Raw genomic sequence first — 23,089 nt, 5'->3', positions numbered from 1 at the left:
TTGACAAAAATTGTCAAAATTTTTCCCCCCAAAGGTTATACTATTTTCTGTGTACACCAGCAGGGACAAATGCAGCCTCACAGCATTGAATATTATTTACAAATATCTTCTAATTTGATCACTTAAAAAATCTTTTAATGTTTTAATTTATTTCTGAGGTTTCCTTCTGACTTTGTTTTATATATGCTTATTAATCATGTATTGTTTGCTTTTGTGATGTGTGTTCATTCTCTTTTGGGGTCTTAGGGCTCGATCACTTTTAAGATTGGTGGTTTTACCCTCACGATTGGGGTTGGGTCTGTTGGGATGTCACAGCCCCTCTGTGGGTGATTGTGAGGAAGGGGAGCAGGAACTGCAGCCCACGCTACTGAAGGGGAAAAGCACACTACTTTGGGTCCTTCATTAAAGCCACGCAGGGGTTTGGAGCGGAAGAAGATTAGGCTCACAGTCCCGTATACAGAGCAGGTGTGAAGACCTGGATCAGTCTCCTGTCGTCGTCGTTTTGTTTGTTTTAAACAAAACAATGTGGAGTTTCTTAATAATAGAGATGGTCTCTGGTGGCATTTTTGCGTCCCCTCTCAGCACCCGGCAGACTGTTCTAGTAGACTGTTCTAGCGAGTTCTTTCTCAGTTGACAACACTCAGTGCTGATTCTGTTGCAGAAACCCAGTACAGCAGTGGAATATCTAGCAGCCCACCTCTCCAAAATCCATGGCCTGGACTGGCACCCAGACAGCGAGCACATCCTTGCTACCTCCAGTCAAGACAACTCTGTCAAGGTGAGTGGCGCCCCTGGGGCAATTGGAGGTGTGTGTTTGGGAGACATCAGGGATGTCTGAGCACTTTCTCCAGAAGGAAAGCTGCAGTAGGTTGGCATAGCATGTGTTTCAGGAGTGCATGTGCTTCTGGGAGGCATCAGGGATGTCTGAGCACTTTCTCCAGAAGGAAAGCTGCAGTAGGTTGGCATAGCGTGTGTTTCAGGAGTGCATGTGCTTCTTGGAGAGCTGGGCAAGTAAACCTGCTATGTACACCAGCCGGAGTGACATAGTACCTCATATCTGATGCGGCTCCTGGAATTTGTTCGGAGAATTTTCTTCTTTCTCATTGTGAAAAAAAGTCAGAGACAAAAGCATTTAGAAAAGAGAAAAAATTTACTTGCTAAGAAGTTGCCAGGAAATCACATTTCAAAAGGACTGGCTCATCAAAATAACAACACAACAGATACACAAGGAAAGGAGAAAAACCCACACAATTGTTAAGGTTACCAAGTTGACCATTAGTCTGGGGTGGAAAAACAGCCATTTTCTCACATGATTATCAAATCTGCAAAAGTCATGACGTCTTCAGTCATTAGCATTGCACAAGTCAGGGATGGAGTTGTTTTATTAGAGATTCTTTAACTCACAGGAAAGGCTCAAGGATTTATGTGTGTCAGTGACCCTATTATTTTTGGTTTATCTCAGAGTGCAGTGTTTCTCGTTCGTTTTTCCTCTCTGACTGTGGGATGTGATATGTACCCTTGTTCAAAAGGACACAGGGCAGAGTTAGCCATGCCCCACAGTTCCCCCTTGTGGTCAGATCTCTGCCTGGAACGACTGAGATTTGACCACAGAAGTTTGCTTAGCGATTTTGTGATTCAGCTTCAGCAGTTTTAGGCTTTGTTTTATTTACACAGGCGTGTATGTCTTTTTTGGTATGGTTAGCAAAGCTAGAATCATACCCTGAGACTTAAAAAGTTAACTTCTGTCTTGAGGTTTGTAATTCCCTTGGGGTTGTAATTTACTTTTATGTGCCCAAAGTGGGTTTTCTTTGGTTTGTTTGTTTTGAATTTAAATTTTTGTTCCTATACCCAGATCAGCTTGTTTCCTAAGTTCGGGAACCAGAAACCATCCGATTCACCTCCTCCTCTTTCTTTGAGGTCCCCAAGTTTGTCAGTATTCAGTGATACCTTTACTACCCTTGAGGCTGGGATTCCATGGATAATAAAGGGGGTAATCGGGCAGTTTCCACATGTGAAATGCAGCCCTTGTTCCTTACTGGTGGGCTTAGCTTATGAATTAAATGAGATGTTGATGTGGTATTTGATTTATTCTACTATATCCTGATAGGAAGGAAGATAGTTTTTATTGAACATTTATAAATAACGTAATTGTAAAAAGTGAAGCAATTTAGGGGCACTTTGCATAACAGTTATTCTTTGTTTTTAGTAATTTGTAATTTGTTGATAAGGGCCAGTGCATGCTGTTTTTTCCTACATAATCATTTTCTTAACTTTACCTGAGCATTTATTAGCTTGTAATTTATAGTAATGATTTTTATTCTATTTTTATTTTGTGAATTCTAAGGGGTCAGCTGAAGCAAGCAAGATCCCATTGAATGAGTTTCACTTCATTTTGTAGATTGTAAACTGTAAAACTTTTTCTTCATTTTCATATTCTTTTTCATCAAAGTTTATTACAAGATATTGAACATAGTTCCCTGTGCTATACAGCAGAAACTTTTTTAAAAATCTATTTTTATATATAGTGGCTAACATTTGTAAATCTCAAACTCCCAAATTTTTCCCTTAAAACTGTTGAATTGAAGGTTAGAACTGGATCAGGAAGAAGAAAAGGATTTTTCTTCGATGGCCATTAAAAATAGAACATGAGGTGGGTAGGGTATAGCTCAGTGGTAGAGCACATGCTTAGCATGCATGAGGTCATGAGTTCAATCCCCAGTATCTCCATTAAAAAAAAAACCAAACACTAATAATAAATAAATAAATAGACCTAATGACTCCCCCCTGAAAATAAATAAATAAAAAATTAATTAAAAAAATAGAACATGAACCACAATGAAATTAGTTCATATCATTTTGGATAATCCATTGTTTTCTTCCTGATCTTGGGTTAAACAGTCTATTTTGCAAAATTCCCATCTTCTGGACTGAGTTCTAGAAACCCAGCCCTGGTCCCTGGGTACATTCTGACATGTCCCTGGTACAAGGTCAACCATACTGAGAAACCTGTGCCCGCAAGACTGTTCCCTGTGATGTCAGCAGTCCGGAATCTGATTCTTCATCGAGGCTCTTCTGAATATTTCTTCAGGAAACTTTTTTCTGATCCCTAGCTAGGAGCAGGGGCCTTTGGCAGTGGTAAGAGGAAAGCACAGGTCACCTGTGATAGGAGGTGGCATGGCTGTGGTTAGCTTATTACAATAACCAGCTTGATCAAATTGAAACAGAATTGAAGTCCTCCATTAATGTATAATATGTAATCTTTTCCTAGGACTCCATCGATTGCCTTCAGAATAAGAATGTGTTATGAACAGTGAGGACTTTTCCCAGGGTCCTCTAATTTATCCCATAAATTAGATATTATAATTGTCACCAACTGATGAGCATATTTAAATCTAGAAACAAAATCTTTTTTTTAAGGATTAATTTTATTAATAGTTATCATGCTAGTCTTTCTAAATGAGCAGGAATATGCTTTTGTCCAACCTGTAAATAATTGCTGAGTAATAATATTTTACCCTGAAGGGAGGTGGAACCTCTCTTTTATTTGCTAGTTTTTCACATATGGTGGACCTGATAACAAGGAGACATACACAGAGTGTTGAGCTAATTAGAAATATGGAGAATGCCAAGCATACCTAACTATTTCTAGTTTCCCTTTTTTTAATAAGTTGAGGGAGCAAGTTACAGTTTACACCGTGGTGATGTGGGAAACCCAAAAGCAGTGTAGATAGAAATGACATCTGAACAACTTTATTACTTTGAATATGGGACTTGAATTTGGCAAAAAAAGTTGTCAGAAGAAACAAGAATTGCCTGGTACTCTTTGTAGTCACACCCTCCCAGCCCCTGACTCCTGGCCAACACACTGATCCGTTCTCCGCTATTATTTTGTCTTTATGACAGTGTCATTGAAATGGAATCGTGCAGAATGTAACTTTTCAAGGTTGGCTTCTTTCACTCAGCTCATCTTAATACCTTTAAGATTCCCCTAGGTTGTTTTAAGAATACAATAGTTCATATACTTTTTTTACTGCTGAATAGAAATCCACTCTATGGATATGCTACAGTTCATTATCTGTTGACCTCCAGAAGGAGATTTCCGCTGTTTCCAGTTTTTGGTGATCACGAATAGAGCTTCTATAAACATTTCTGTATTGATTTTTTTTTTTTTCTGTCAGAGGAACTTTTCAGTTTTCTAGGACAAATATGTGAGAGGGGGTTCACTGGGTCACATGATACGTGTGCATTTCACTTTTTCAGAAACTGCCAAACTCTTTTCTGAAGTGGGTCCTGTCACCTATTTTTGATAATAATTCCTTAATACCTGATTGTTCAGAGTTTCATTCTTGGCCCTCCTGCCTTTGGGGTCTGCAGTTTCCTGCTTTCAAGGTTTCCTGCGGTTTCATGCTTGAGCTCTGAGTGTACTTGTCTTTTTGTTAAAAGCACATGCGTCTCCAATTCCCAGGTTTTGTCTGGCTCTCCTGTGTCTTCTCTGCTACTCCAGGTTCCCCACCTTCCTTGTCAAGGGGGTGAAAAAGTGTGGACGTGAGTGGTTGGGCCCTGAGTAGTCACACAACCACCTTTTTGCTGCACAATCTTGGGCAAGTTATATCATTTAGTAACGTGGCTTCTACATTTGAAAAAGAGATTCCTAGCAGCGTTATGTAGTGGTTGTAAGCATTAACCGGTATGAAGCTCTGAACACTAAACATCTGTCTGAAATGCAGTCAGTGTCAGTACTTTTTAGCTATTGTTATTAGTTATTCCACTCTATGTGGTGGAAAGTGACACAGGATGAAAACTTGTCACTTCACCTTTCAGCTGTGAAGGTGGTTTAATAGTCAGGCTGACCGTGATCTGCCCTGAGGGCTGGTTCTCATGAAGTCTATTTTTCTCCAGTAGTGTTTAGTTTATAAGCGGGACAGGGTCGTTTTCTCTGTTTCTGTGTCACAGGAGCGTGCCCATGGGGGCTGACTGCAATGTGCTGTTGAATGTGTCTTTAGAGGACGGAAAGCAAGGAGTTTGAAGGCTATGCTTATTTCAATGGGTGAGTTTTTTTTTTTTTTTTTTAATGACATTTATTTCACAAATTATCCTGCTTTCTTTCTTCCAGTTCTGGGATTACCGCCAGCCTCGGAAATATCTCAATATTCTCCCTTGCCAGGTGCCTGTCTGGAAAGCCAGATACACTGTGAGTGAGACACCCTGCCTCTTGCTCAGAAACCTTATCTCGGTGTCCTGAACGAGGGGCCAGGAACATTTTCTCTGATTTTCTTTGTGAGGCAGTTTTCTCTTTCTTTGTTGGTTTAGGGGGATGGGGCACAGGTGATAATGATGGTGTAAAAGTTGTTATCTGTTTAAAAATTTGCCCTTGGAAGGTTGTATGAGAATCTGTACTACAAATGCTACACTGGGGTGTAGCTCAAGTGATAGAGTGCAAATAAATAAATAAATAAATAAATAAATAAATAAATAAATAAATATATATATATATATTACCCCCCCCCCCCAAATAAACAAAAATTTAGAAATGCTAGACTGGCTGGGCAGGGAGCTCGGCAGTGTGACTATTGGTGGTCACTGACAGCAGGGGAGGAGAGGGAGGAAGGGTTGAGAGGCTGGAGGTCAATGGATTATGCTGGAAAGGACTCTGGCTTTAGATTCAGAAGACCTGGGTTTTAGGCCCAGCAATGCCATTTCATTTCTTCCCCAGCTTTATTGAGATGTAATTGACATCTAACATGGTGTAAGTTCAAGGTCTACAACATGTTGACATATTACAATGATATGTTGCCAGACAGTTACCACTGTAACACTTGCTAACACTTCCATCATGTCACAAGATTACCATTTCTTTTCTGCAATGAGAACATTTAGAATCTACCATCTTGCACCTTTCAGCTATATCATTCAGTACTCTTAACCATCATCGCCAGGCTGCAGATCAGATCCCCAGAGCTTATTCGTCTTACAGCTAGAAATTTGTACCCTTTGACCAACATCTCCCCGTTTCTCCCACTCCTCAGCCCCACCATTCTACTGTCTCTCTGAGTTGAGCTTTTTAGATTCCACATATAAATGATACACAATATTTGCCTTTGTCTGACTTATTTCACTTAGCATGATGCCCACAAGGTCCATCCATGTTGTAATAAGTGGCAGAATTTCCTTCTTTCTCATGGCTGAATAATATTCTGTTGTGTATGTACTACATCTTCTTGTCCATTCATCCGCTGACAGATATGTGGGTTGTTTCTGTATCATGGCTGTTGTGAATGATGCTGCAATGAGCCATTCAACATTTGTATGGCCTTGGGCAAGCCACTTGATGTTTTTAAGTGACAGTTTCCTCCTGGGTCAAATATGAATAATTATTTTTACTATGCCTTGCTCTTTTTTTTTAATTGTGATAAAATGCAACATTTTAAAATGTACAATTCAGTGGCATTTAGTACCTGTACTTTCCCTTTTCCTTTGGGGAAAAAAATGTGTATGAAAGTACTGTGTAAACCATTAAAATGCTACAAATACAGTGGGTAAGCTATTATCAACCTTTCAAGACCTTTTTATTGCCACATTGATAGCTGCTGATCAGGATATATTTCCTTCAGTATCAGCCTGAAAGGGAGCACAGGGATTAGTAAAGCTACCTTTATACATGAGGCTGCCACCCTGGAACATTGTGTAACATAGAAGATAATTCAGGTATTAACTGGCCTTTGCATCTGGGACTGCTTGTAAAGAAGTCAGACATTGTTCTTATGAACTGAAATACTTCTCTGGATTAATGTGTTTACTTTAAAAAATAAACAGAAGTTCAGGAGTGCTGCCAGGAGGGAGAGGTGGCTTGTTTTAGATTTTAAAACATTCTTCTCTGGGTATTTGGCTTAGCTTTATTTTTTTGTGATCCCTTACGTCAGCAAAGAAAAAGTAAAAGAAAAGCCAACAAAAAGTAGATGTGATGGTCAACTTCCAGTATTTGGGAAAATGTCCCCCAGATGGATGGGTTAGGGTATTCCGTCATTTAATTTATTTTAGTGAGGAGAGAATTACAGCTTGGGTAACTCAGGACTCAGCTGCCTCTCCCTGGAATAACTCCTGCTTTTCCCTTTCTGGTCATAGCCTTTCAGCAATGGATTGGTGACAGTGATGGTGCCCCAGCTGCGGAGGGAGAACAGCCTTCTCTTGTGGAATGTCTTTGACTTAAACACCCCAGTCCATACATTTGTGGGCCATGATGACGTGGTGCTGGAGTTCCAGTGGAGGAAGCAGAAGGAAGGTGAGTGGGAGAGAGACTACCCACCGATTTCTTCCTGAGCCCAGTTCAGCAGCAGCTCCTATCAGGGTTGGTGCGTGACCCAGAGGGCGGACTCAGAAACAGGGCTGGCTTGAATGGTCGGTGGGTGAAAGGATGTGTGGCTTTCATTATCCTCCGAAGTTCCCTCCTCTTCTCTGGTGTTCCATGTAGCCTTTCTCCTGCATGGAAGAAGTTGGCAGACTTACGTTGGATCACTTCTAGAGCTGAGAAACTCTGGGGTTGCCACGGCCAGAAATCCCTGGCATGTGCCCCTAGCCGCTCTGTTGATGAGGGAGGTCAGAGGTCATCATCAGTACCACCTACCACACATTCCCTCTTCTCTTCACAAACATGTGGTGCTATTTTACCTCCCATTGCCTTAAAGATAGACTGGGCCATGTGACTCACTTTGTTTCTGGAAACATGAATGGAAGCGGTGCAGTCTCTTCTGGATAGGAGCGGTAACAGCAGTTACTTGCTCTCTCTGCTTCTGCCCAGGCAACTGGCAAAGCTCCACGTGGTGCTGCTCCTGCCAGGGGTGAGGGTGAGGTGGAGGTGTGGAGAGGGTGGGAAATCCTTGCTTTAAGCCACTGAGCTTTGGGGCTATTTGTTATTGCAGCTTAACCTAGCCAGTCCTCACTAAGGCATCATATGTATATTGGGAGTCAGGAAGCCCTCAGCCTCTGTTTCTCCACCAACTCACCACGCACATTTACTTGCAGCCTCCCTTGTTTTGAGATCTTATTGTCATGCTCTCTAAATGTTTTCCAGACCAGAAATATATTTCGTGGTCTTTCCATATCATAGCAGAAAAGCCAGGCAGGGAGTGGTGTGACCTGTGCAGAGTCCGGGAGAGGTCTCTGGTAGACCTGGGATTAGTGCAATTATCTTTCTGTGCCAGCTTGTCTGTGACCCTCATGGGCCTCTTCCAGGATTGGTTTTGAAAGGACTCTTGATCGTCCTCTTATTTTTCCAGTCCTCATTTCCATAATTCCTCTTGCTTCTAGAAACACGAGGCTGTTTGGTCTTTAACCCCATCAATTTCCATACTTGACTTTAACTTTCAACTCATTCTCTTGCATTTTGCTGTAGAAAATAGATGATAAAATTTCCCCACGGTCTGGCAGGGAGAGGTTGGCCGGTCGTTTCAGATTGAAATAAAGAGGTTTTAGCAACCCATTTTCAGTTGTCTGTCGTCTGTAAGCTGGCCAGGTGAATTGTGTAAACTGGGGCGGTCTAACCAGTAGTGAAATTTTGAATACGAGTTATAGGTGAGTTTTTTTTTAATTCCTTTTTACTGTGAGATATATCATCTAGAAAATTGCATAAATCGTACAGTTTATAAAGTGAAAATCTGTGTAATTACCACCAAGTTCAAGAAAGAATATTACTAGAACCCAGAAGCTTCCCGACCACAGTCTCTTCCCTTTATCCTAAGCGTTAGGATAGTGATTTCTTGTTTTTATTTTTGTAATTTTATCACCCACTTATGCATCCCTAAAAATAGTTTAGGTTTGTTTGTTTTTGAACCTTTTATAAATGTAATCATTCTGTACATATTCTTGTATTTTCTTTCTTTGTCAACCTAACGGTGCTCCATTTTATTTTTACTGCCATGTCTTCTGTCAGTTTTTATTGGACCTCTTCAAGCTTTGATGTTCGTTTTCACTGTGATGAAGGAGCTCTGAGGTAGGAAGAGAATCAGGATGTTGCGGTTCATGGAAAAGGATGCATCATGAAGGAAGCAGAGGTCACTGGTTTCAGGGTTTGCTGAAGGATCTCCGTGCAGAGTGAGAGAGAAGCACTTAATTGTATAAATAGGGAATCATGTGATCATTAAGAGAGGAATTCCAAAAGCAGACTGAAGATGGAAGCTTGCTTGTAAGGCGGCATGAACAGAAGCAGCAGGATCCGGTTTTGTGAATGAAATCGCCTTTGAGGGCGAGGCGTAGACTAAGTTGAGTGGCACAGGCTGCTGTCCTCTCTGTTTGAAGGTGGGGAGAAGGCACAGGAAAGGGACCGTGTAGCAAAGCAAGGGCCCTTCACAGATGAGAGGGAATGGGCACAAGTGGAGGAGTTGGGTTTAGAAAGGAATTAAGCATAACTTCTTCAAAGTCAGGGACATGCAAAGAGGCTGGATGTGGAGTCAGGAAATTGTTGCTGTGAACCTGGGCTGGGTAGATGGTGGCACTCGGGACAGGTAGTAGTTCAGAACAGTTGTTGTCTTGTTAGGTCTGCTGGAGATTTAGTACAACATCGAGGAGTGAAGGCAGTGACACAGAAAAGGAACTTTTGCCCCCTACTCTCTCTGCTCTCTGTTGCCTCAGTTTCCCCATCTGTAAAATGAGGGAATTGGATGAAATTATTTCTAGATTCTTTGCTTCTGAAGATAGCCATAAAGAAGATTCTGTACCCTACCTTACCCTGAAGTGTCCTTATCTTTCATAAAGCTCTTTTGTAAAACACCTTCAACCTTTCTAGAATAATCTCTCTTTGACCAGACCTATCATGTGAAAATATAATTCAGTCAATTAAGAACATTTAAGATTGATTATTCCTTTTATAAAGAGATGCATCTCTTTATCAAAAAATTCTTTGAAAACAGTAAGATGCCATGATGCATTTAAGACGATTCATTTTACAGACTGTCGTGCCCAGCTCCTCCAGAGCATATAAAAGGAAGAGCATTTGTGGAGGTTAAAGGTCAGCATGACATTAAATCCCAGCATCACTCTTCACCAGCTAATTTGCCAGCTATTATTATTTCACTTCATTTACGGTTCTGCTCAAATGTGACTTCCTCAGGGACATCCTGTCTAGAAATAGCTCTGCTGTCGATCTCTGTCCTCCTCTCCCATGTTATTTTTTAATAGCACTGTCACTACCAGACATGTTATATGTTTGTCTGTTTCCACTTGGATTGTGAGATCTGTAAAGACAGAGATGGTTGTATTCATGGTATCATCCTAGTGCCTAGAACAGTGCCTGGCACATAGGAAATCATAAATATTTGTTCAATGGATGAATGAATGAATGAATGAATGAATCTCATTCCACTGTGACCTGTAGCAAATATGATGCTGAATCCAGGAAAAACCTTCAGGATTCTTGTCTGGTGATTTCTAGGGTCCAAGGACTACCAACTGGTTACGTGGTCGCGGGATCAGACCTTGAGAATGTGGCGGGTGGATTCCCAGATGCAGAGGGTATGTATTCAGAGCTGTTGGGGAGGAACTTAACTGGATACACCAGAAACTTAAAATATAAGATTTAATAGTTGCAGAAGTTAGAGGATATGTGACAGACATTTACACATACTTGCTGGTTGGCCCAGTGGCTGGTGTATGCTATGCTGAGGCTTTGAAGTCTTTAAGAACCAACTTTGGTGTTCTGCACTTTAATACTGCAAAGCCTCTGAATGTCTTCCCTCTTGTCCTGGTGTAAGAGAGTATGGGTTAGAGTACTGAGCAAGTGGCCTGGGGGCTTCATTTCTTTCTCTTCCAAGTGGGCTAGGAAATCTTCGCTTGCACTCGGCGTCCTCTACATCCATCAACAACACTTGTAACTTGAATCCCTTTCCAGTTTTTGCCCCGTAAATGATATCTGAAACACAGTGAGTGGTACCTGGTGTGAACTGCTTTTGTGGCCCTTGTTTGGCTCTGCCTCATCATGGGGCTCAGTCTTTCATCCAGTGGGAAAATTCCTTGAAGGCGGGAATGGTTTGTCACATGTATTGCATCCCACACACTACTCTGTAGAGAGTGGATAGAAAATGCTGGGTCACATTTGCCACACTGCTTAGTACCAAGTCACTCATGAGCATTTCCATCAAATATCATTACCCTATTGCCTTTTAAATCTATTCTCCAAAAAGTACCATTTGTTCCAAATGCTTTGAAGTTATGATACATTAGCTCTTGGGTTTGCTGAATAACTCCATCAAAGCTTGGAGTTTAAAATGTTTTCTGAGACTTGCATAAACCATGAACATGATAAAAAATTTTCCAGAGTGAAATAATAGAGTCTGTTACCCTGTTTGTTTAACCGGGGAGAGTTGGTGATGGGCAAAGCCTCTTTTGATTGTATCAGTTTTTGGCTGACAGCTCTCTCCTTTTCAATTCCCGTTTTTAAGTCAGACATGACAGTCAATCCACTGACTTCTCTAGACCTAGATCTCCTGCCCTTTGTTGCAGCTTTGTGCAAATGACATATTAGATGGTGTTGACGAGTTCATTGAGAGCATTTCTCTTCTGCCGGAACCAGAGAAGACCCTTCACACTCAAGATACAGATCACCAACACAACTCAAGCCATGGGGAGGAAGAAGGTAATTGATGAAACTGATGTCTTAGGTGGCTACTCTTCTACGCATCGCAGCGTTGTGGCCAATACCCCAGAACTGCTCTCTGAATCAAATTCAAAAGTGTTTTCCAACATTTGAACCTCTCTCCTGCTAGTCTTAAAGGAAGATCCCCCGAGCAATCTCCTGGAAGAGAAGAAGTCCGATCAGCTGGGCCTACCTCAGACCCTGCAGCAAGAGTTCTCCCTGATCAACGTGCAGATTCGCAACGTCAACGTGGAGGTACCCAAGCTTAATGAGCTGTCTCTCTTGCTTGCAGATGGCCGTCTGTGGGAAATGGGACTCTTTCAGTTGTGGTTCTGGCTAGCAGATAGCTTTGCTGCTCTGACAGGGGAGTCTCTGTGCTTGCTTTTTTTATTCCCTAGGTTTTCTAAAGAAATAGATGTTTTACAAATGCAGATTTTTTCCCCCTTACTCTATTATTTTCTGATACGGTGAACCAAGGTATAAACTAATGCTCATGTGTCTTAAAACCTCGTTAAATACTCTAACACCTCATTTTACCAAATGTGAAGATATTTAGATCTGGGAAGGTTTGACGTCTTGGCAGAGGTTACTGGTGAAGGGCTGAGTTTGGAAGCTAACCTCCTGACTCTCTAAGGCTCCTCTGTGATTTTCCTGAACGACTTTGCGTTATAAGCTGGTCATTTCCTTGGTGATTTAGATTCACAGTAAGAAGATGACCAAGTCTCCTTGTTCATTTAATGCATGGGGAGGTTTACTCTTTTTCTTTTGGGCAGGTATCAAAACACTTTGCTTCAGAGAATTGAGTCTGTGAAGGAATTGTAAAGCTTGATTAGTTTTTCTTTGCCCAGATTCAATAAGCATTATGCCTGAACATGTGCACTCATATAATTATCTCGTTTGGCCATTAAAACAACTCTGTAGGGAGTGGTTTGATCCCCATTTTACAGATGAGGAAAAAGAGACTAAGCAATGAAATGACTTGTCTGAGGTCAGCAGCTCTTTAAATCCAAGTCTCCAGATTTCCCGCATGTGTGGCTCTTTTTGCTGTACGCCAGCTGCTGTCTCTAGTTGGCAGCATAAGAAATCAAAAGACATAGAGGTTTCTTTGATTAATTAGTTATCTGTTTCAACCCAGTTTATACTCCCTTTGGCCCCCACCGAGATCAGTTTGGATATCCAGTGGTCTAGTCTAAGGAGATCTTAATTCTTTTCCCAGGACTGCTTTATCAAAATTACTGAGATTGAATTCACATACCATAAAATTCATTCTTTCAAGATGTACAGGTTCGTGGTTCTTAGTATATTCATGGAACCATACAGCCATCACCACTGTCTCCTTCCAGAGCATTTTCATCATCTCAAAAGAAACCCTCCACCCTCAGCAGCCACTCACCATTTCCTCTCTCCCTAGCCCCTGGCAACCACACATCTACACTCTGTCTCTGTGGATTTTCATAGAAGTACTTTTTACCTTGAGTCAGGTATTTAACTTCTTCCTGCTTTATTTTCCCGTCTCAAAATAAGTATAGCAAGTTTCAGCCCATTTCACAGCTTTGGGATGAAGCTTTTTAAAGTCAGAACACTTCGAACTTATTAAATTGGTGCTAAAATTCAAATTCCGTTTTGAAAATGAGGTGTCCAGATCTTCCAAATTGATTTGTTTTTGGAGACTGTCTCCCTTCACTCCTTTACCAGAAACTTTGAGCATTCTGTTAACTTATTTAAACCTATCTGCGTCTCAAGACCCTTTGCGGTTCCTCTCCAAAGCAGCTGATGATTTGTCCCCTGCAGATGGACGCAGCAGACAGGAGCTGCACGGTATCCGTGCATTGCAGCAACCACCGCGTCAAGATGCTAGTGAAGTTCCCTGCGCAGTACCCGAACCACGCAGCTCCCTCCTTCCAGTTCATTAACCCCACCACCATCACGTCCACAATGAAAGCAAAGCTGCTCAAGGTGGGTATCTGTGTTCACAAATTCTCCTTGATGTTGTGAGAGGAGAGCAGTGCTCATGTGCATCCATGTCTGAGCCGAGTAGTAAAGCTGGATGAAAACGTCGATCAATAAGATTTGGAAGTCATCTGTCCTTCAGCACGGCAGCGTTAACAACTATATTCATTTTGTGCAGAAAACATTGAGCACTGGTTCTTAATCTCTTTGGGTCATAGGCCCCCTCCCCCTTTGAAAGTCTAATGAAAATCGTGAACCCTTCCCCAGAAAAACTTGCACAAAGGTTAAATTTATAATTTCAGAAATATTGCGTATAAATAGTAGGCAATTCTATAATTGCATATAGTTGACTCCCAGATCTCATTAAAGCTATACATTAATCCCAGGTCAATACAGTACAATTTCATTTATCTGGAAACCAGGCAAAATGTATTCTGAAGCTAAAAGATACCTTCTAATCAGGAAAAAAGTGTGTAAGTTTGTTTAAAAAAACCCATTCCATGAAAGATGTTGTCACCTTAATGTGAGGCACAGGTGAGGTGTGCGGTAGGAGAGTGGTGCCTGAACGGAGGCTGAACAGCCTGGCATCCTGTCTTTGCCCCCACATGTTCAGCAACTTGATTTGTTAGTTCATGCAGAGCGAATCAGATGGAATCTCCATAAAAAAGCCCCATGGGCTGGGATGATACACCTTTTTCAGTCTGGCCAGCGTCACATGTGAAATAGAAATGTACTGATGAAACGAAGTTGACCAGAATGCTGTTCATTTTTTGCCTAGTTGATATTATACTTGATAGTTCTGTCTCTGTAGGGTATGATAGGTGACCAAGAAATTTCTCAAGTTTTGTAAGGATCTCTGAAATGCTAATTACTCAGATTTTGTGGTACTTGATGTTTTGTCATTGGAGTGTGAACATTTCATTGCCTCATTTGGGCATACAAAAAAGTAGATTTTTCTATTAGTATAAAAATGATAGCATTAGAAGTGTCTTTAAAGGCCTAATGCAGTGCTGTCCAATAGAAATATAATGCAGAAATTTATAATTCTAAATTTTCTAGTAGCCACACTAAAAAAATTAAAAGAAGCAGGTAAATTGATTTCAGTATTTTTTTAATCCCGTATATCCAAAGTATTATATCGACATTGTAACCAATATAAAAATTACACTGAGATAGCTTAAGCTTACATGCTTTTTTTGGTTCCAAGTCTTCAATTTTCGGTGTGAATTTGACACTTAAAGCACATTTCAATCCAGACTAGCCACACTTCATGTGCTTGGTAGCCCCGAGTGGGGAATGACTCTTATGTTGGACATTGCAGGCTACTTTACATGCCTGTCTTCAGTATGTGTATGTCAGTTTATATCTATAGCGTGTGCTTTAAAATGTTAAGCTTTATATTTTTAAAGGACCAAAAAAAGGTCCATCTTAATTTTCACTAAAGTGAAATCTGCTCCCCCTGGCATGTACGTATCTCTAGGAACAGTTTTCAGTCCAGACTGGAGGCTATTTCTCCTAAGTCATACTGAGATTTCTCCTGGAGGGCAGATGGGGTCAGGGGAGAGCAAAGGAGTAGAATTAACTATAAAAGAAGAATAGTCGTTCTACTACTAGAAACGTGCCCTCTCAAAGCCAGCGTATCTGCCGGTCCTGGCGAAGGAAAGGGCTTCTTGAAGAGGACTCACATCTCTGAGCCTCTCAAAATAGAAAGTGGTTTGTTATGTTGGAAGGCTTAGACGCAGCCACACTCGAGTCCCCCAGCATCCAATGCTTTGCACAATAAAAGCAAATCAGGAGAAAGAATGCCACCTTCTTGGGGGAGGGTGGAGTGGGAGGTAATTAGGTTAATTAATTAATTAATTGATGGCGGTACTGGACCCAGGACCTTATGCATGCTAAGCATGCACTCTATCCCTGAGCTATACCCTCCCCCTCTCTAATGTTGTTATTCTTGACTGTCTCTTGTGCCTTTTCTAGATCCTGAAAGATACTTCCCTACAAAAAGTGAAACGCAACCAGAGCTGTTTGGAGCCCTGCCTACGCCAGCTCGTCTCCTGCCTTGAGTCTTTTGTGGTGGGATCCTTTTTACCAACCTACGCTTTGGGGTCTGGTTCCTTTCTTCCTCCCTAAAATCCTGGGCTCCCTGATCGGGTAATAACATATCCTATTTTGTAATTCAGCTTTAAGACAGATTGTGGGTTGGAGTCTGTTGATTTTAAAATTTCAGAACCAAGAAGACAGCACTTCCAGCAACCCCTTCGCGCTCCCAAACTCTGTCACGCCACCCCTACCGACGTTTGCCCGGGTGACCACTGCTTATGGGTCCTACCAGGATGCCAATATTCCCTTCCCCAGGACCTCGGGGGCCAGGTTCTGTGGGGCAGGTTGGTCTCTTTTTGGTTCTCTGATTCTAAATTTTGAGAGAGAGCAGCTAAGAATGTCTATATAAAAGTTTCAATCAGAAAAATTGTCTTTGTTTTTATTTCCCAAGAACTCAAAAGAGTTCTGTCATAGTGTTATAGGGTCTGATGCCAAATTGGCATCTGTGGACACATCCTAAGAATGTTCACCAGAATTAGTCTTATTTTTTTCATTCTGATGGTTGTGAATTTGAGTCTTGACTCAGACTATTGCGAATATACATAGGAAATATGATATGCCTCTGAAGACTTTTTCCAAACCATATACATCCCATCTCCTGGATCCTGGAGATTCTGACCTTTGACTTTGTTAAGTCTTGCCACAGTTGTGAGCATATATGCAACTTATGATACTATGTCTTATCCTTCAGGTATTGAGATAAAATTGACCAGTGCTGTCTTAGGATTTCCCACCTCCAGCTCACTGATTTTGACGTGCACGTGTGATGTCTCCTTTGACAGGGTACCTGGTATATTTCACACGGCCCATGACGATGCACCGAGCAGTGTCTCCCACAGAGCCTACTCCAAGGTGAGTCTGGGAGATGCACAAGTAAGCTACATTCATGGGCCAGAATTGGGCAGACTTCTGGGAGGTTGTCTTTGGACAATTTGTTTTAGTTCTTCAGCAAACACTCATTCTAACTTATTCCTGGAAAGATCAATTTTCATTAAAGTGCAATTAAGCTTAGATTTCTACTGTAAAGTTACTACTAGAAGGAGTTGCTTGATAAAAGCTGTTGTCAAAACAAGGCAAATTCTTTTTTAATGTACTTTTCCCCTATTGCTAAAGTATTATCTGAACATTAAATAAAACTTGAAAAATAACAAAAGAGATCATCTGTAGTCCTGTAACACTCATACGCCACTTCTTTTTTTTTTAATTTTTCAGTTTTATTAGGTAGAATTGTTACAGTTTGCACATATACAACATATTGCATGTAAATACACATATACAATATGTTGCACATATTTTTAAAAATTTACATATATGTACTGTTCATTGTTTCTAAGAATGTTTAGAGCTTTAGCTTTTTAAACTTACAAAGGAATATAAGGAATAAAAGCCAACCACAAAATAAGAATTAATTCAAAAAGATACATACACCCTGCTATTAAGAACAACATTATTTATAATTGTCATAGGCCACTTCTAACATTACCATCCTTGTGTAGTGATACATGCAGCCTTTACTGCAGTCAATTCTAGAACCTTTTCATTACCCCAGAAAGAAGCTTTGCATCCCTTACGAGTCACCCCAGTCCCCAAGCGCCCCCGCCCCATCCCTCCAGCCCTGGGCAAACACTGATCTACTTTTTGTCAATAAATTTGCCTATTCTGAACAGTTTATATAAAGAGATTTATATATGTGTCCCTTTATAGATAACTTCTTTCACTTAGTGTATTGTCAAGGATCATACATATTGTATATCAGAACTTCATTTCTTTTCTTTGCCAAATAATATTCCGTCACACATAGATGCCATATTTTATTTATTCATTCATCAGTCAGTGGACATTGGGATTGTTTCCACTTTTTGACTATTTTGAATAATGCTGCTGTGAACATTCTATACAAATTTTTGTGTGGATATATATGTATAGTTTTTTCATTTTTCTTGGGTATATACCTAGGAGCTGGATAGCTGGGATCATATTGTAAGTTTTTTCCCTTAGTTAATACACTTTATCTTTTAGAGTAATTTTAGGTTCATAGCAAAATTGAGTGCACAGTACAGAGTGTTCTCATAGACATTTACAACCTCCCCCCACTATTGGCTTTTTAAACTTAAATATTATACCATAGGTTTCTGGTTCTGCAGTGTGGTAACCAGGATAACTTGGAAACTCTCCTGCTACAAACACCTGGTTATATTGGATATGATATAATTAGCATACTTATAATGAATAGCTAGGCTAACAAGCAAGAAAGGACATAAACCAAGTGTATGAGCAGGCACTGCTGCTGCCCTGGGAGTTTGCCAGTCTCTGTAGTACCCCACGCAGATGAGATCTTGCTCCACAAGACTGGGAGTTAAATGCCAGAGAAACCCCTACATGACACCAGATTCCTTATTCTGAAGGTTGGACTAGAAAATAATAACTTACTCTCAAAGGGAAACAACAGATAACTGTATTTGGACTTTAGGTCAGCGGGAGAATGTTCCTGTTAGAACATTTTTCATGCTAACAGTATTTTATTGAGATATAATCTATAAGACAAATGTGACTTCTGTGCCTTTGTGACCAGCACCTAGATCAAGGTATGGAACATTGTCCTCAACCACAAAAGTTCCCTGGTCCCTTTACCCAGAGGAAACTACTCCTCTGATTCCATCATTGTAGTTCATTCAGTTTTGCCTGTGCTTGAACTTCATCTAAATAGAGTCATGCAGCATTTACTATTTGAGGTCTGGTTTATTTTGCTCAACTTAGTATTTCTGAAATTGATCCACATTGTTATGTATATCAGTAGTTCCATTGTATGAAAATAATACAGTTTGTTTATTCATATTCCCATTGTTGGACATTTGGATTATTTCCAGTTTTTACTTTATTCTGTGTAGGCCTATACATACAAGTCTTTTTATGGACATGTATTTTCATTTCTCTACCCAAGGAGTAGACTCCCTGAGGCATAGAATAGGTGTGTTTAATTTTATTAGAATTGCCAAAAGGTCAGACTCCAGCGGTTGTGCCATTTTTACATTCTTACAGCAATGTTTCAGGCTTCTGGTTGCTCCACGTCCTTCCCAAAACTTGATGTTTTCAGTTTTTTCAACTTTAGCCATTTTGGTGGGTGTGTAGTATTGTTGTGGCTTCATTTGTGCTTCCCTGGTGATGACTAATGATGGTGAGCTGCTTTTGTGTGCTAATTGACCACTTGGGTATCGTCTTTTGTGTTGTGCCTATTCTAGTACTTTGCCCAATTTTTTTGAGACTGTTTTTTTTTTTTGACTTGTGTTTCTTATTATCTATTTGTGATAATTCTTTATCATTTCTGGTTGCATATCCTTTGCTGGATGTATGTATTGATTTCTCCTAATCTGTGGCTTGCCTTTCTCCTTTAACAATTTTCAGTTATCAGCAGTTTTTAATTTTGATGCAGTTCAGTTTATCACTTTTTAAATTTTGGGGTTAGTGCTTCTGTGTCCTGTCTTAAAAAAAATTTCTGCCTATCTCAAGATGAAAATATTCTTCTGAGTTTTCTTTTTGAAGTTTGTAGTTTTTAATTCCTTATTTAAGGCCTGTAATCAATCTCACATTAATTTTTTTTCAAATTAATTTTTGTGTTTGATGTGAGGTAGGGGGTCAGGTAGGTAAGTAGGTTTTTTTTTTCAGTAGAGAATATATAGTTGTTATATATATATAGCACCATTTATGGAAAAGATTTCCCTATTACTGGATTTTCATTGAAACCTTTGTTGAAGATCAATTGACCATATGTTTGGATCTATTTCTGGATTTTATTTTTTCCTTTGATCTCTTGGTCTCTCCTTATGCCAACATACACTTTTTAAAATAATCTTGTTTATTTATTTATTTATAATTAGGTTTATCTATCTATTTATTTATTTATTTATTTATTTATTTAATAGAGGTGCTGGGGATTGAACCAGGACCTCATGCATGCTAAATAAGTGCTCTACCACTGAGCTATACTCCCCCATCAACATATACTCTTAATGCAGGTTTGTATAGTAAGTCTTCAAATCTGGTAGTTTAAGCCTCCAAGTTTATTATCTTCATTCAGCATTGTGTTGTCTATTCTATATTTTTCACATTTCTGCAAAAATATGAAATTAGTTTACTGGTTTCTACAAAATTCTGCTCATATTTTGATTGGAATTGTGTCTGTTCTGTTGATCAATTTGGGGAAAATTGACATCTTAACAGTATGGAACCTTCCAGTCTACTAACAGTCTATTGTTTCAGGTCTTCTTTAATTTCTCTCAGCAGTATTTCATATTTTCAATGCACATTCTTCCTTTAAATTTGTTCATAGGTATTTAGTGTGTCTTGAGACTATTACAAAAGCAATTTAAAAAGTATTTATTTTCCGAATGTTTGTTTTTAATATACAGAAATACTGGAGATTATTGTAGATTGACCTTGTATCTAAATTCACATTTAAGTAGTGTGTAGATTCCTTTGAATTTTATATGTTAATAGTCATAGAAACAGTCTCTGTTTTCGCAGATTAAGTATTTTTCAGTTCTAAAAGTTCTGTTTGGTTTTTTTTTTTGGTGTTTCCATTGTTTCCCCATTTTATCTGTCTTTCCTCTTAGTTTCATCAAGTGTTAAGAACAGCACTGCTTAGAAATATGGGAAGACTGAAGCCAATGTGGGTAATTGTGTATTTTCAACCACAGATCTCTCTCGGCCTTGTCTGCTTATCACACTGGCTTGATTGCACCCATGAAGATCCGCACAGAGGCCCCAGGGAACCTCCGTTTGTACAGTGGGAGTCCCACGCGCAGTGAGAAGGAGCAGGTCTCCATCAGCAGCTTCTACTACAAGGAGCGGGTAAGTGGCAGAGCCATGGCCTTGGATTCTCATCCCTTCCCCAGATTCTTGGTGTCTCCCTGCCTGCCACACACAGCAGCCACATTAGCGATCCCCCAAAGTCTTTCCCATTCATAGTCAGTGCGTTAAAGAAAGACCATTGCTTTGTTCCTTTCAGTTAGTTTTAACCACAGTTAGTTATATGGGGGGTGAGGGGTTGTTGTAATCCGTATTCTTTCCTCTCTTTAACCCTGTCCTTGTGACCTCCATTAATTAAGTTGATTCCCATTCTCTCAGATAGAATCATTTAGCTTCAGATCTTCCTTGGTATTCTGATGTTTGCCAGCAAATTAAGGGATGCTTCGGAAGGCTTAGAATACTGGTATATTTGGAGCTTCATAGTTGTGAGAAGTTTTAGAGTTGACTTCTAATAGGTTTTATACTTTATACTAGATCTGCACTGAAATATCCATTGGAATGGACCAGTTTATACAGAAACTACCTGAAACTGTCCTCCTGTTCCTGGGTTCTCAAGGAACTACTCTTAAAGTAGCTGTAAAGCTGTCAGACGCCTTTGGCGACAACAATGTAGAGAATGTCGGGAGAGCCTAGGAATGATTCTGGGAACTCTTTCTGTGTTGTCAGATTGAGTCTGGCTTAAACTAGCTTTTAACTGCCATGAAGTATTAAATGGTTACCACTGAGCTACTCACAGACTCAGTCCTTATCTTTGTTGCTGTCCCCCAATAATTGAGAAATGATAGATTGACTATAATTAAAATTTACGTTTTTTTTTAAAAATTGAGTTATTTAAAATAAAACTCCTATTTCCAGCAAGTGTTAGAGGTGTTTTCACTTCAATTGCAGTATAGTGTCTAACTGTCCAGTTGACGTGATGGTTGGCCGTCTCTGACTTTCTCCAGTGTTAGGGGTGTATGTGACCGAAATGAGTGGCAGGAACTGATGCTTGAGGCAGGACCAGTCTTGGGCAAAACCTTCAGTTGAATGGGAAAGTGATTATTTTTTTTGTTGCCTTTCTAGCCAACTTTCCAGTCCCCTTCTTCACATCTCTAATGGGGTTCACCGCCAGCCCCAGCTGTCACACACCTTGGAATACCTTGATCTTCCCAAGTCCTTTACATTAAGAAAAAATTTTTTTCTTTTTTCTGCAAGCTAGCAGGTAATTAGTTAGATGATTTGATATACTGGTTGGAACTCAGGCATTTTACTGACGTAATAGCTGAGCAAACTCACGGTTGGGTAAATGTGGGAATTTTCTGTAGTATCAGGGTCAGGTTGAGGAGATCTTTTAGTCAAAGAGGCAGTTCTGAATTCCCCTTCCAATCATGCCACATGCTACTCATGCTTGGGTTCGGATTGGGCAACACAGATCGACTAGCACTTTTGTCCCTGTGATAGTGTGTAAAGACCATGTTTAGTCAAAATAACTCCGGTTCTGAGATGGGACCTCTCCTAATGCAGAAGCATTTGTAAAGCCTACATTTGTGTTTTTGGTGGTCTGGCCTCTTTTATTACAAACACCGTAATCATGAAGAGAGACCAAAGGCACGTGGATAATTACCTCTTATCAGACAGGATCTACTGAGGAGTGGAGGAAGGATTGTTATATTTCAGTTTGGGGTGATTTCCAGTGTGCTGCTTCTCCACAGAAAATGGGCTATTATAGTCCCCTAGGATGACCTAGTAAGTGGTCTCTGGATTTTATCTCAGACAGTGACCAAACAAAATGTGGGGGGAGACACTTTTATATAATTTTATATGAAACTTTTGTATTAATGTATAACATATGTACAGAAAAGGTCATGATTCATAGATATATAATTCAGTGAATTAACAGTCACACAGGCCAATAAATAGAATATTCTAAGATACCCGGAAGCCCTGGGGGAGGGAGGCATATTTTAATGGATGACATAAAGTAATTGTTAGGTTAAATCATATAAAATTGCTGATATTTCACCATTTTTTGACCTTAAAAAAATTTCATGTGGTTCAACCTAATGAGAAGCTAAAATCAGCTTAATAACTGAAGTCAGTCATTTTGTGATGAATCTGAAATAAATTTGTAAATTCTCCTTGAAGTTTGTTCATATCTATCCCATTTACATGGGGCATAGGAGAGGAATTAAAGATTTGGAAAAAAGGCCATAATATCATATATAGGCCATCTTACCTTCCTCACGGAAGGCAATACAGTTTTATCCCTCGAGGAATATTTTCTGATCCTCGGGTATCTAGTTTCACAGGTTAAATAATATCACTTTCATTACTTTTTTCCTGGAAGCAATTCCAGTTTACTAAATTTTTCTGTACGTAAGTCTTCATTTTCAGCCCAAATTTTATCTCCTACATACTTTTATTTCTGTTTAGGTCTCTACCCCTGAGAGCTTTAAATGACTAAGAATAAAGGAAAAGAATACAACTGCATTGAAATACAGCAATGAAGGAATTACAGAGTATTTTGGAGATTACCAGAAATCTCCATACAGCCACTGGGGACTCTTTTCTCTTGTTTTTGTGTGTTTTTAACTTGCCATACTTAGGTTATATTGTTATATCACCCAGATA

The 23,089-nt window shown here is 39.9% G+C and overlaps 1 protein-coding gene across 6 annotated transcripts in view; it reads left to right on the top strand.

The window, feature by feature from the left end:
* Window positions 1–23,089, top strand: part of WDR59 (WD repeat domain 59) — a 102,869-nt gene that overhangs the window by 23,790 nt on the left and 55,990 nt on the right. For 5 of the 6 annotated variants that reach the window (XR_004322514.1, XM_032486740.1, XM_006179212.3 and 2 more), the window contains exons 8-18: window positions 662–778; window positions 5,114–5,191; window positions 7,123–7,279; window positions 10,424–10,503; window positions 11,491–11,623; window positions 11,754–11,878; window positions 13,415–13,579; window positions 15,551–15,646; window positions 15,801–15,957; window positions 16,456–16,525; window positions 20,368–20,521. Coding sequence is in view for 4 of the 6 variants with exons in the window: in XM_032486740.1 (XP_032342631.1) it covers window positions 662–778; window positions 5,114–5,191; window positions 7,123–7,279; window positions 10,424–10,503; window positions 11,491–11,623; window positions 11,754–11,878; window positions 13,415–13,579; window positions 15,551–15,646; window positions 15,801–15,957; window positions 16,456–16,525; window positions 20,368–20,521 (1,332 nt within the window). In the remaining 2 variants the exon portion in view is untranslated. Of the gene's footprint in view, window positions 1–661; window positions 779–5,113; window positions 5,192–7,122; window positions 7,280–10,423; window positions 10,504–11,490; window positions 11,624–11,753; window positions 11,879–13,414; window positions 13,580–15,550; window positions 15,679–15,800; window positions 15,958–16,455; window positions 16,526–20,367; window positions 20,522–23,089 lie in introns of those variants that run through there. The other variant, XR_004322515.1, reaches the window with a different exon arrangement.

Source organism: Camelus ferus, chromosome 9 (assembly GCF_009834535.1).
Source record: "Camelus ferus isolate YT-003-E chromosome 9, BCGSAC_Cfer_1.0, whole genome shotgun sequence".
Classification (NCBI taxonomy): domain Eukaryota; kingdom Metazoa; phylum Chordata; class Mammalia; order Artiodactyla; family Camelidae; genus Camelus; species Camelus ferus.
This window is presented reverse-complemented; position numbering and strand designations above follow the sequence as displayed.